This window comes from Parambassis ranga, chromosome 15, assembly GCF_900634625.1.
Source record: "Parambassis ranga chromosome 15, fParRan2.1, whole genome shotgun sequence".
Classification (NCBI taxonomy): domain Eukaryota; kingdom Metazoa; phylum Chordata; class Actinopteri; family Ambassidae; genus Parambassis; species Parambassis ranga.
The window spans coordinates 8,066,792-8,079,575 of NC_041035.1; the positions used below are offsets into that span (position 1 = coordinate 8,066,792).

Consider the following 12,784-nt stretch of genomic DNA (forward strand, 5'->3'; position numbering starts at 1 on the left):
ATTACAAAAAACTATGCATGTCATGTGCATACAGGTGCATTCTCACAATGTCTTTACGTAGGTGAGTGTCTCAGGGTCTTTGGATATTTTATCAGCCAAGATATGCCCCACACCTACAGCCACTTCTTCCACCGAAGACAAGCCTATCGCATAAACACACACACACACACATGTACACGGTTGTAATCCGAAATACATTAGCTTAGGTAACCAATATAGCATATACAGGTTTACAATGATTGCAATGTGTATTAAATATAATCTCAACAATTGCTAATCACAATTTTTTTAATTTGTGTATATCTTAATTTATACATTGTAAACCCAATAAACCGGTGACATTAGTCTCCAAACATCCCCAAGAAAAGTCCAACAGGTCCAATGGGCTTCTGCCTCAACATTTAATTTATTTCACTGTATAAGATTAAGAAAAGATATATGCACACTTATGTTTATCCCTTACCTTCAGTACCAGGTTTAACCCATGACCTTAAATCCAGAGTATGTGGTGACTCCGTGAGTGCAGATGCAGCTGCCTCGAGGCCAAGTGCCTTGGCCCTCCGAGCTTTTGTCAGTTTGCTGCCTTTCTTATAGGGACTACACTACAGAGGAGAGGTGCATGAAATTCTTTAAGGTGTAGATGAATACAGCAAAAATGTCATCCTCTATTCCTAGTTAAACAACAGATATTACATTACGACCAAAATGTGATTCTGACCACATGATCCAGTTCATCAGCCGATCGACAGCTCCTCAGGTTTTCTTCTAACTCGACTGTCAAAACCCCATCTTTCTTCAGGGTCTGAACCACAGACTGGGTCTTTTTAGCCAAAGTGCTTTCGCAACACAGACACAAACACAAACATAAAAAAAAATGTAAAAGTCTCTCTCACACAAAAATTATACTCATGGTATTAAAAATGTGTATATCACATCAGCTGTTGTTTCACTCCTCAAAGCTTAACTACTAGCACCATCTAGTGGCCATTGTCAAATTAGTTATAGAGTTACACTATATATATGAATCTCTCTTTGGAAAAGTGCCTCCCAGTGTATTAAACAGGTTCTTTTGAGAATGGTTCTTAAGATGTGCATTGCCTTGCCTACCATAATTCCTCATACACCATCTGAACATCTCGGACAGCATCAGCATCCATGTGGTTGATCATTTCTTTGCGGTAGCGCACAATGAACGGCACAGTGTTCTCCTCACGAAGCAGCTTAACGATATTTGCACACACCCACCGCTCCACACATGTCAAGGTAGACAAAAGCTGAGAACGACACACAAAACACAGTTATTAAAAATATACATCTAAATGCAATAGTAGAAACTACAATATAGTGATGCTTGATATTCTCTTTTCATGTGTGTGCATATATGGAAAAGGTCACACACACACAACACAACTTCTACAATACCTCTACCAAGTCCCAACTCATGTTGAGTTCATTCCTCTGAAACCTTTCTGCTGATGATGGTAAAGCAGCCGGTTGTCCAAGACAGGCAGCACTGGTCTTCTGCTTCTTCAGACAGGGTTCATCAAAAGTAAAATCATCCTCTTCTTTTTCTTTCTTTGTTCCAAGCCCATATAATGATGAGCCTTCATCTGCTCCACCATCTGTCTGCTGGGCTTCTGACAAAACACATGACACTCTCTATAAGAGGAAAAAGATAAAAGCAAAAATAAAAATGAGGGAAAAAAGCAATGATTAGTGATGATGTTATTTTTATGATGTAATAGTAATCATATCAATAACAGAGCTTCATAAAATCTAAAATTGATCATGTGCCTTACCTCTTCCTTCATTCTGTAACCTGACTCTTCCTTTGTGGAATCAGTTTGTGTTCCACATTTGTCTTCTCCAGAATTATCCGTTATTTTTTCACCATTTGATCCAGCTAACCCAGAGTCACCAGAATCCTTCAGACTGTTAGCAGCCTGTGTTTTTCGTTCTGCTGTAGGTTTGCGTGTTCGTGGCTTACGCTCTCTAGGCACTTTGGGAGCTTTTGGTTCTTTAGGGGCTTTTGGCTCTTTGGGGGCTTTTGGCTCTTTCGCCTTAGGTGTTCTCTTGACAGGTGGTTTTTTCTCCCCATCTGCACAACTTGTGCCAGGCCTGGTGGAAGCTTTTGGTTTAGTCTCTGATGGACTCCAGTCCTCATCCTCCTTATCACCACTCTCCTGGGAAAAAGACCTGATGACAAAATGAAAAACACCAGGTTAAAACACTAATACATAACAAGGTTTCTTAAAAATATATATTAGCATGTGCCTCTGAGTGTAACTCCACCCACTGTTATGTACTGAACGAGACAATGGCAACCTTAAAAGAAATGTCAAAACTAAGTTGCAGGATGAGGAGGGGTTTTTTTCGGTTGTCAGGCAACAAGGGTGTATTCTGTCAGATAGTACCACTACCATCGTCCCCCTCTCCAAGAAGAACCCCCCACCTGCTTGAATGACTACAGGCCAGTAGCACTCACTCCAATCATTATGAAATGCTTTGAGAGAGTGATGCTGTCCCACATTCAGAGCAGCATCCTCATCACTGGACCCCCTGCAGTACGCCTACCGGCCCAACAGGTCCACCTCAGACGCTATCACCACAGCCCTGCACATCTCCCTCTCACACCTGGAGAATAAAGACTCCTACGTCAGGATGCTCTTTATGGATTATAGCTCTGCGTTCAACACGGTCATCCCCCACAAGCTCACCCACAAACTGTTCTCCCTCTGACTACCAGTAACTGTTACTGGCTCCTGGACTTTCTGACTAGCAGGCCTCAGTCTGTCAGGATGGGGAACAGGACTTCAGCTAGTATAATCACAAACATTGGCACACCACAGGGCTGTGTCCTCAGTCCCATACTCATCACCCTGTTCACCCATGACGGTGTGGCCTCCCAATCTGAAGTTTGCAGATGACACTGCCGTGATAGGTCGCATCATGGGTGGGGACGAGGCAGCCTACAGGAGGGGGGAGGCTACTCTGATGACATGTTGTGAGGACAACAACCTCATCCTCAACACGGACAAGACTAAGGAGATGATAGTGGACATGAGTAAGGAGAGGAGACCTCATCAGCCACTGTTTATCCAGGGACTGGAAGTGGAGAGGGTGAGCAGGTTTGAATATCTGGGGGTCCACATCAGCCAGGACCTCATGTGGACACTCAACACCACACAGCTGGTGAAGAAAGCACAGCAACGACTGTACTTCCTGAGGAAGCTGAGGAAGTTTGGCATGTCACCATAGATCCTCAGCAGCTTCTACAGCTGTGTTGTTGAGTCCATCCTGACCAGTTGCATCACCGTGTGGTACGGCAGCTCTACCACCATGGACCGCACGCGCCTGCAGAGAGTGGTGAAGACTGCGTCTAAGATCACCAGGACTCCTCTGCCCTCACTGCAGAGCATCTACTAGCACAGAGTCCACAAGAGAGTTGCCTCCATCATCAAGGACCCCACCCACCCCAACAACATCTGTTCACTCTCCTCCCCTCAAGCCGGAGGTACAGGAGTGTGAAGTGCAGAACCACCAGACTCAGGAACTCTTTCTTCCCCTCGCCATCAGACTCCACAACAGCTGACAGGAGTCTGTAAAAATATACTGACTGTTTACATGCAGTAACAGTAACTGCAATATTGTTTAATTATTTATTTATTGTTCTATGCACCTTAATATCCAATCCAATAACTGCACATGTTTTTGCACAATGAGTCATTCTCTGCTCAATTTGCACAACAGCTGATGCAGCACACATGCACATTTATATGTATATAGCTCCACTTATTTCCATAGGTTATATGTTTGTGTACTTATTTGCATTTTTTTTGCTCTTTAAATTGCTCTTTTGTAAATTATTCTATTTTTTTCTTAAACCTTTATGCCATTCAGTGTGAGCAGCAAATTAAGAATTTCATTGTACAGGGAAAACAGTATACTTACTGTGCACATGACAATAAACCCTTTGAATATTTACCTGATGTCTTTTAGAAGATAAAACCATTTTTATTTGATCAGAGCAAGCTATCAATAAATGGACGAAAAATAACTTACGTGTCTAAATCTATCTCGTTGTACGTCACAGCTTTGGCAGTGGTTGTTCGGGGTCTTCGCATCATCTGTTAGAAAAAACAACAAAGCACATTCACTTTTGGAGGTTTGCTAGCTAGCATAACTAGTAGCAGGTTAACTAGCTGTTTAAATTTGGCGCTTCGCGATGACGCGACCTGAGTTAGCAGACTTATACGAAAATATAGCACCTTAATTAATGACAGCGCTTTAAGTTTCAAGTGCGAACTAGCACGCCATACCTTTATACATTTATGAAACGTGTTTGTAGATACACCAGACAGTTGTTGAGGCTGAAATGACTCCTTCCTTCAACAGAACGCGTTCAGCCAATGACATCAGTCTTAAAGGGAAAATTCTTCTTCTTGTGTTTATTGGTGTGTTATAAAGTGGATTTACCGCCACCTGCTGTATTGGAATTAAGTATTCCCATTATCTGGCATTTAATAGGTAGAATGTTGATTAAAGAAGGAACAGATAGGCAAACAAATATTGTTAAAATAAAAAAAATATTTCATTATTATTTGTAGATATGATAACATACCTAAAATGTTTTTAAGGTCCATTCCTCCCCTGGAATCATATTCCCTGCAAAGCTCTCAGAGAATGTTAAACTATTAATAACGAAGAGTTGATGGACGTTTTTCAATTTAATATATAGTATTGATATAAGGGAACAAAAAGTCTAAGTATTAAAAGTATTACTCTTGGGCTGACTCACAGATTGGAACTCTTTTCTAATTAAACTTGAGCCAAATTCTTCAAATTCATCACAGAGACTTCCCATTTAACTCAAGGTCTAATGTTACTGGTATATACCATACTGTAACTGTTAAACTGCAATCAAACATCATGTAGCCACCACTAAACTCTCACTTCCTTCAGTCATTTACTCAATGTTCCTCCTCATCGGTCACAATTTAAAGAAGATTTTTGTCTTCTTTTCCCAAATTTATCTTGTTTTTGAGAAGTACGGTTGTGTCCCTTCAAATTCCATAGGATACATATAGAGCTTCTGGTGTTGTTGATGGATAACAAAAATTATTTCAATCTTTTATTTACAATAAAGGCATCTTTATTGTATTGATGTTTTTCAATTAATATCTGATATGAATTTAAGAATAGAAACATGTTAAGTATTGAGATTAGACAAGTACAATTGGCTGATGTTTGTAATAATTACAAGGCGTCAATTTGTTCTTAAATATTTCCACAGAAGGCAATTTAACAAATGTTGCCACCTTAGCAAAAGGTTAAAAATGTAGATATTTAAAGGGTTTATATCTTTTTTGAACATAAAAACATCATTATCAGTGGCTAACACAGAAATACTGCCATAGAAAGCAGCTTTATAACTTAAGCTCTGAGTATTTCTCAGCCAGGACACTGATCTCTGCAAAGAAAAACAAATATTGACGAGCATGAAACATAAAGTCTTTCAGCAAAAAGGAAAACAGAAAACTGGAAATACTGCACTTATCAACAAACTAAAACACAACAAAACAAGGTAATGTCCCTCAAATGTACTCTAAGAGAATTATATTTGTTAGTATTCAATCACTGTGACACGATGACAGAAATATACTCCAGTACTAACAGTGATCACATAGATCCTGGAGCACTTTTAAAATCTTCTGATGTGATCATAAGAAAAGCAACATGTAACAAATGACACCATAGTAACAGATGTGACATTTCACCAAAGAGGCAGATTTCATAGAAGCACCTTGGTGCCGCTTGTTGCTAAATAGCTCTATACTCTGTCCCTAGTAACAGATGATGAGCCATCACGAACAACCAATCAGAAATTCTGTTAGAATAAAAGCCAGTCTGCGCACAGTTCAGTAGTTGTGATTGTGGATGTGGGTTTTCCCTGCCAGCTGCTTTCAGTTCCTCTTGTCTCTCATCAGACATAAAACCGTACAGAATACAGCAGAACAGTACTGAGAGACCTTTTACAAGCAGGGAGAAGGTATTTATTGTGTGTGTGTGTGTGTGTCAGCATATGTTAAACTTCACTCTGTTTAGTTATTGTTATCATTGTGTTATGTTTGTTTTTAGGTTTGTGTTTGTGTGAAGATGTCGGACCCAGACAATCCAACCCAGCCTCTGGTCAGATCCCCCAGCCAGCACACAGCTGTAACTGTGGGAGCACCAGCACAGGGGTGAGGACATACGTTTTATTGAAACAACAGAAGACCCCACTGGACCCCACAAATTAATTTAGATTGAGTTAATATTGGTCCTCACATAGAGAGGAGATACTGTTGTGGTGTTTCTATTAATCAGGTTGTGTGTGATCAAATGTTTACCCATAAGGTGAATCCTTACATTTGAGTTAGATGGTTGGCAAATGGAGACGTAAGTATAAAACAATGTGATGTAACATGATGAACATGATGAGATGAGCCCGAGAGAGAAAGTGAGGTTCCTCATTTTACTTAGTTGAGAATGTTATAACAATATGCTAAAAACTACTTAAAATGATAAGATATCACTTAATATGTCTCAGTGCTAGACTTTAGATTTAATGAATGAAAAATGACATTTAAATTACATTTTCATATTTCAGAAATGTCCGTGTAAATCAATCAGAAGACTTTTAAAAAAGATTTGTGGTCAAACTATTTATTAGAATTAATTATACATATATAATAAATTAGAATTTCACATAATAAATAGGAATATATCCAAAGTCGACCCTGGTGAACATGTGTGTATAAAAACTCCCTTAACTGCACATTGGTGGCGATTGATGGTGACGTATACAATCAGAATCAGAATTCCTTTATTTATCCCCGAGGGGAATTTCTTTAAGACCATACATCACAGTTCCTGTTTTAAAGAATTCCCCCAATTCTAAGCCAGCCAGTAACCACTGTTCACATCCTTCTCACTGAAATGAGTCCCCAGGAGCTCAGGTGTGAATATTTCAATCTGATCTTGCTTCGCCTCACCTCCTGCCTTCCTTTGTTTTACAGGCAGCGCCCCTCCAGAGCCTATAAAATAGCAGGAGTGACCCTTCTGGCTTGCGTGCTGATTGTAGGCCAGGCGATGATCGCCTACTTCCTCCTCAGCCAGAGGAACGACATCAAAGCCTTGCAGGAGCACAATGATGAGCTGAAGCAGGAGATGACAAAGGGAAGATCTGGTGAGCTTTATGTTAGTATTTACTGTACCTGTTTGCTGTTATTTTTAATATCCATAATAATTACATATATTGTTTAGCTTCTGTGCCTATGAAGATGCACCTGCCCATGAACAGCATGCTTGAGGTGGTGGATGACAAGATAAGCGAGGTAAAAAATAATTTATCTTTTTATGGCAGACACAATGATCAGTATTTGATTTTCCAGAATAAATGGTATTGGTTGAATAACCCTGTCCTGTTTACGATCATGTTGCAGGAGGCTTCTACTGGTGGACCAGAAAAATCTGGTATGGATTGTATACAGTTACTGTATGTTCTGTGTGGACATTAATCCTCTTTCCTTGAACAGTCATGCTTCTTCTTAAACCTGCTAAACCTGTTTTTTTAATACTTCTTCTGAAAGTTGGGTGACATTACATCTCTCCTCCTACAGCTACCCCCTGCCAGCTGGAGGCTACTGGACTGAAGCCTGTGCAGGTGCCAGGTTTCCGCCCAGCCTGTGACAAGAATGGCCTCTACCAGGCCAAACAGTGCTTCATGGAGCATTGCTGGTGTGTGAACCTGGTCAGTGGGGAAGAGATCCCTGGATCTATGAACCAGGGGCAAGTCGTGTGCAGCAGGGCCGTCTTCGCTGGTGAGAAATAAGTGGTTATGAAGTCTAAGAGTAGAAAAGCAGTCATTGTTTTGTTTTGTGCAGTATAGTATTTACTGTGTTGTTTTAATGACATGTGTAGTAGTTTAAATCAAAAACCTTCAAGCAACACTGTCACTCATTTGCCTTTATAGGAAGCATGAGCAAGGTGTTGGAGCTGCCTGATATTGATGCCTGAAACTGTGGTGAGTATGAAATGAAGGCCCTTTGTTTTGTTAGTGGTCACCTTCAGAGGAGCCCTAGTGTATACAACAATTAACGCACCATGTCTTCTGTTTTTTTAGGTAACCACAGTTGACACCTTCATGGGTTCAACTGCTAATAAGTTGGTGCAACGTCACCATCATCAAATCACAATTATATTTGCAGTTACATGCTTGCAGTTGCTAATGAAGTTTATTATATTACTACTGAATGATAATGATTTGCTTGCTATCATCTTGTATCCTGTATCTAATTTTAAGCGTAAAATATGGACAGTGATGCCTTTTGATTCTGGTTACATCAGCTATTAAATGCTTTTTAGTGTTGGCAGATATTGTCGCCTTTCATTTTGATATGAAAAAAAAAAGTTGGGAAGTTTGCAAAACTGACAGTGTAATCAGATCTTCAATGAAGTCTGAGCAGAGGACAGTTATTTTTGGTGTAACAGAGAAAAACCAAAAATGTCACTGGTAATTTAACCTTTCTTCTGCTTGAGTATAAAAAGAAAACTGACACATTTGGATGTTGTCAGGACACATGGACTTTTGACACATATATAAATGAATTTCCCATTTATTTTAACAACCCAAATAAACACTTTAAAGACAGTTCTGGTGGTTTGTTTTTGTCAAATATCACAGTGGAATTTGATACACATTTGAACACTTGATTTAGCCATTTTTTATTTGTAATGATATGTAGGAGAAATAAAAGCAACGTCTATATTAAACACCGTAATTTCTTAAAAAATGCAAAAATGATAGACACTGAAATAAAGATGCAGTACAATGATTGACAGCAGCAGTATGATTGTCGATAGGCACAAGTTGTTCCTGGGTTCCAGTTTGATACAGTACACAAACATCTTCCAGTTAACATAAAACATGAGCTCAAACCACTCAAATACAGCAAGTAGATGTTTTACTTGTTTTTACCAGCACCTATTATAGAACTAACTACATAGGCATGGTGCACGACGTCGTCAGAACTAATACAGTATCAATAGAGTAGCTATATTTCATGAATTACAGTTTTAAGTTATCCACACTGGTGAAGCTTACGTTGCTTGTCAAGGGAGCTACTGTTGATTTTTATCTATTCCTACTCATTAGATATAGGCTGTGTCCAAAATCACCCACTACTCACTACATGATGCTCTTTTAGCCATTTGACCACTTTGTAGCCCTGTTCAAATGTGTAATAGGAATCACTAAAGCCCATATAGTGCACTCAGTGTACCACAGAATGCATCATGAAATGTAGTGTCAAACATTTATATATGGCATCATCATTGAGCTCAATATTTATTTATCTAGACAGTAATATGTGGTTAACAGTGCTGAGTAGATGATTTAAAAAGTGCCAATTTTTAACATAATCTCCATATAGTGAGTAGGCAGCAGTGAATTAGGTGGGTGTTTTTAGAGACAGCTATAGTGTCCTGCAGCAGCAGAGTCATTTATGGACATCATATTTTAAAGACAAACTTTACGTTCATATACAATTCATCAACAAATGTGCAAAAGCCAAATGTTAGATAAGTGTATCTGGTACAAAACAATTAAACCCACTGACTGCTGCAAAACAATGTAACAGAATTAATACAAGTGCAAAAGATCACCTAGTTTCCAGCATATCAAACATGGCGGCCAAATCTTACATGAAAAGGCTATTGCACACATGGCATGAGATGACCATATCAAGTCCAGACCAGAGGAGGCACTCTTAATGTATCATATACATAAAATACTCTGACAACTTTTGTCACAAACTATAAATAGCAAATTTTAGCCTTACCTATTTCATATAGTGCTAATGCAAATTTAAGTTTAACAAGCAGGAAAAAAAAACATTTAGGGAGAATATACTTTTCCTTATTTGCATATGGAGTATGGACCTTAAGAGTCATATAAAAATGACTGATCTCTGTAACATCTTGAGTCTATAAAATAGTAATTAATGTTAAAGAAAAAAAGGGGTTCTGTACCTGCACAACGTCATGTTTCAACCCCACACACTTTATACTGACACCTGCAAACAATCATGATTGTTCGGACAGGTTTTTACACAATACGACAAGGACATTTTAACCCCCCTGAGTGAAAAAGTGCAAATTACTCTATGCTGCTGTAATTGATTTCTGACCACAAGAGGGCAGAAAACAACAAACCCTGAAACTCATATGGCTCTATAATTATATACTGAGCAAGTTCCCACTTTGAGTGGACCACCTTAAGAAAGACTACATATGACTACTTCGTGGTCTCATGCGAAAACATTTTCAGCGAGCGCATGTGGTTCAGAAATTAATTAAAGCAACTATGAGGATTTAGAAAAGTTTTTTGTATAATCTAATCCAATCACTGACCACACATAAAACAAATATGGCTTTACTGTTGAACTAAACAAGCTTTTTTATGTACAAAATTAAAAGGAACATGATTGAGAAGAGAATAACAACCCTTCTTTTGATTTACACTCAAACCAGTTTGCTACTTTTTTATCCGTATGGAGTGACTGACCAATTTTTAACTTTTGAATACATCATCTGTTCCCAATGTCTTTATCCTCTTTCCTGTGTCTTACTAACGACCTCCTTTCAGGTTGCGTATGTAGTCTTTGATGGTGGTTTCAATGTTGGGAACAGCATAGTTTTGTGCTGCAAAGATTCCCGTACATGTTCCCACAGCAACACCCAGTAATGCTGATGAGCGTAGCCTAGCAACAATGTACCCTGCTAGAAATCCCTTCAAGAAAGGAGAAGCCAGCAGACTGCCTCCCTAGAGTAGAGAAGAAAACATATTTTGGTACGGTCTGTCCCGTGGTTTTATATTTACATCTGCATGCTAGCATTTTCTTTAAAGGTAGGGTAGGAGATTTCATTGTGATGCACTTTTTGTTAAATTAGTGTAACTTCTCTTCACAATCCGATAGCAACAAATTAGTTCGGCAGTTTCGCTGTGAAACGAAGAATATTAATCATCTGTGGAAGCTATAAAACGCTAAAAACATCAGCCAATCCTCCGGGTTCCTCCCTGCGCGGAGTATTGGCTGGTTGTCACTCTCTTCATGCTCTGCGTGCACCAGAGAGGTACGTGCATGATGGCCGAAGTCACAGACCGCAGCTTGTCTTCAGGTAATGCACGTCCAAGTGATTGGGAGGCGTGGCTTCGGGGCGAGCTCCGAGAGAAAGGGGCATGTGTTTACTGTCGAAATCTGGCTGACTCTCACTGAGTTTTCAAAATCTCCTACCCTACCTTTAACTCCCCAGACAGTGAAGGAAATGCAACATATGATAGCATGATTCTGTATATACATATAAATGTATGTAATGTAAGACTTACTGGAGGAACTCCAGCCTGTATCTCATCTTCTACTCGTCTCTGAATGTCCTCCAGCTGGTCCTTCAGCTCCACCAGGTCCTTGAGCTGGTTCAGAGGATTCTATACACACACACAACACACACAAAAGCAGGTCAGTATGATGGATTTCCTAAAAAACTAGAGCATGTGAGGGAACTATACATTAAAGACCCCTCACCCCTCACTAAAAAACACAGATACACACTCACATATGGAGCTACTTGGGTATAAGCTTGTATTATCCTTTACAGCAGATGTCCAGGACTTGATAAAATGTTAAACATTGGAGCTGCTGGTGGTCTTGCATACACTAAAACGCAACACGGCAGTTTTTCCACAGCGAACCAGGCTAACTCTATCGATTTGTTGTGGAAGATACGACTGGTGGGCACTGTATGTCAGGTTTATTTTTCACTGTGCAATAACGTAAACAAACTCTGGCCTAATTATCTGACAAACTTTACAAAGTTTTTACTTTGAGGTTTGTTTGCTAATAGGAGCGTTATGTTAGCAATTAGTTGGTTCTTTCAGCTATATCAACAGCTTGTTACTGTTTGGCAGTACAGTGAACTTATTATTGAACACCACCAACAAATAAATTAGCCGATGATTACATTCGTGTGAGCTAATTAGCCATTTAGCCTACACTTGAGTTACAGTAAAATAAGCTAACAGTAAAGCTAACAAACCCTTGCTTGCGATTTGTTTAACATCATAACCCAACGTTAACAGATATCACTAATGCTAACTTATTCCCCAATGACATTTAAGTCAACTACAAGTAATAGTTATGGTCTAACCACAATGCAACGTTAGCTGAATGATAAAAAGTTCAGAACCGACCTTGTCATTAGCCATAGTTTCACTAGTGAAGATGTCTTCTTCGGCTTCTTGTGGCTTTGCTGACAAAAGAAGCTCACCCTCGCCCTCTGCTGGTCTTTGACGGAACTTACTTGGGGTTTCTGATAAAATGAAGAGAAACAAAATGTTTGGAGAATAATATGTTGTTGTTTGTGACTTGCACTGTTACACTACTGTAAGATACTAGCAGAAACACACAATAACCTCATTACTGGGATTTTTGGGGGCCATCTCCCTCAAGTATCTATTTTTTGTCTAAAGGAGATCTTCACCACCGCCACTCCCAGCATTGTTTTATTTCACTGATGTATTAAGGCTATGTCAAAGTACTGATGTTTTCGTTTGAGGCACTTTTTTTCAGACATTAAATCCGCTACACAACTTTCTGTATAGTCACTCTGTGAGGAAGCTGACAGGAATCAGTCTAATTAACTTCTGTACAGCTCTGTGGAGCAGAGAGGATGAGACAAAGCGAGA

At 39.4% G+C, this 12,784-nt stretch overlaps 3 protein-coding genes across 4 annotated transcripts in view; 1 reads left to right on the forward strand and 2 right to left on the reverse strand.

Annotated features, from left to right (window-relative positions):
• srbd1 (S1 RNA binding domain 1) overlaps positions 1–4,419 on the reverse strand; it is a 35,922-nt gene extending 31,503 nt beyond the window's left edge. The window contains exons 1-9 of one of the 2 annotated variants that reach the window (XM_028423250.1): positions 4,320–4,419; positions 4,063–4,127; positions 1,934–2,196; positions 1,800–1,903; positions 1,423–1,659; positions 1,108–1,274; positions 719–836; positions 464–602; positions 47–143 (exon numbers count right to left, since the gene is read on the reverse strand). In XM_028423250.1, the coding sequence (XP_028279051.1) occupies positions 47–143; positions 464–602; positions 719–836; positions 1,108–1,274; positions 1,423–1,659; positions 1,800–1,903; positions 1,934–2,196; positions 4,063–4,127 (1,190 nt within the window). In that variant the 5' untranslated portion in view covers positions 4,320–4,419. Of the gene's footprint in view, positions 1–46; positions 144–463; positions 603–718; positions 837–1,107; positions 1,275–1,422; positions 1,660–1,799; positions 2,197–4,062; positions 4,128–4,319 lie in introns of both variants that reach the window. The other variant, XM_028423248.1, reaches the window with a different exon arrangement.
• A 1,498-nt stretch (positions 4,420–5,917) lies between these two features.
• On the forward strand, positions 5,918–8,692 carry cd74b (CD74 molecule, major histocompatibility complex, class II invariant chain b). Its single transcript, XM_028423741.1, has 8 exons — positions 5,918–6,049; positions 6,139–6,242; positions 7,059–7,228; positions 7,306–7,376; positions 7,485–7,515; positions 7,662–7,862; positions 8,015–8,065; positions 8,165–8,692. The coding sequence occupies exons 2-7, from the start codon at positions 6,157–6,159 to the stop codon at positions 8,056–8,058; spliced, it is 603 nt and encodes a 200-aa protein (XP_028279542.1). The 5' UTR covers positions 5,918–6,049; positions 6,139–6,156; the 3' UTR covers positions 8,059–8,065; positions 8,165–8,692.
• A 49-nt stretch (positions 8,693–8,741) lies between these two features.
• Positions 8,742–12,376, reverse strand: LOC114447464 (SLC35A4 upstream open reading frame protein-like). The gene is made up of 3 exons (XM_028423743.1): positions 12,290–12,376; positions 11,429–11,527; positions 8,742–10,864 (listed from the first exon to the last, which is right to left on the reverse strand). Exons 1-3 carry the CDS (start codon positions 12,302–12,304, stop codon positions 10,670–10,672), a joined length of 309 nt encoding a protein of 102 aa, XP_028279544.1. The 5' UTR covers positions 12,305–12,376; the 3' UTR covers positions 8,742–10,669.
• Between the last annotated feature and the right edge of the window lie 408 nt (positions 12,377–12,784).

Coding starts and splice junctions, on each gene's coding strand:
- cd74b (XM_028423741.1), top strand. CDS start 6,157: ATGTCGGACCCAGACAATCCAACCCAGCCTCTGGTCAGATCCCCCAGC. Junction 6,243..7,058: donor GTGGGAGCACCAGCACAGGG/GTGAGGACATAC, acceptor TTTGTTTTACAG/GCAGCGCCCCTCCAGAGCCT. Junction 7,229..7,305: donor GATGACAAAGGGAAGATCTG/GTGAGCTTTATG, acceptor TATATTGTTTAG/CTTCTGTGCCTATGAAGATG.
- LOC114447464 (XM_028423743.1), bottom strand. Junction 10,865..11,428: donor TACAGGCTGGAGTTCCTCCA/GTAAGTCTTACA, acceptor TCTCTACTCTAG/GGAGGCAGTCTGCTGGCTTC.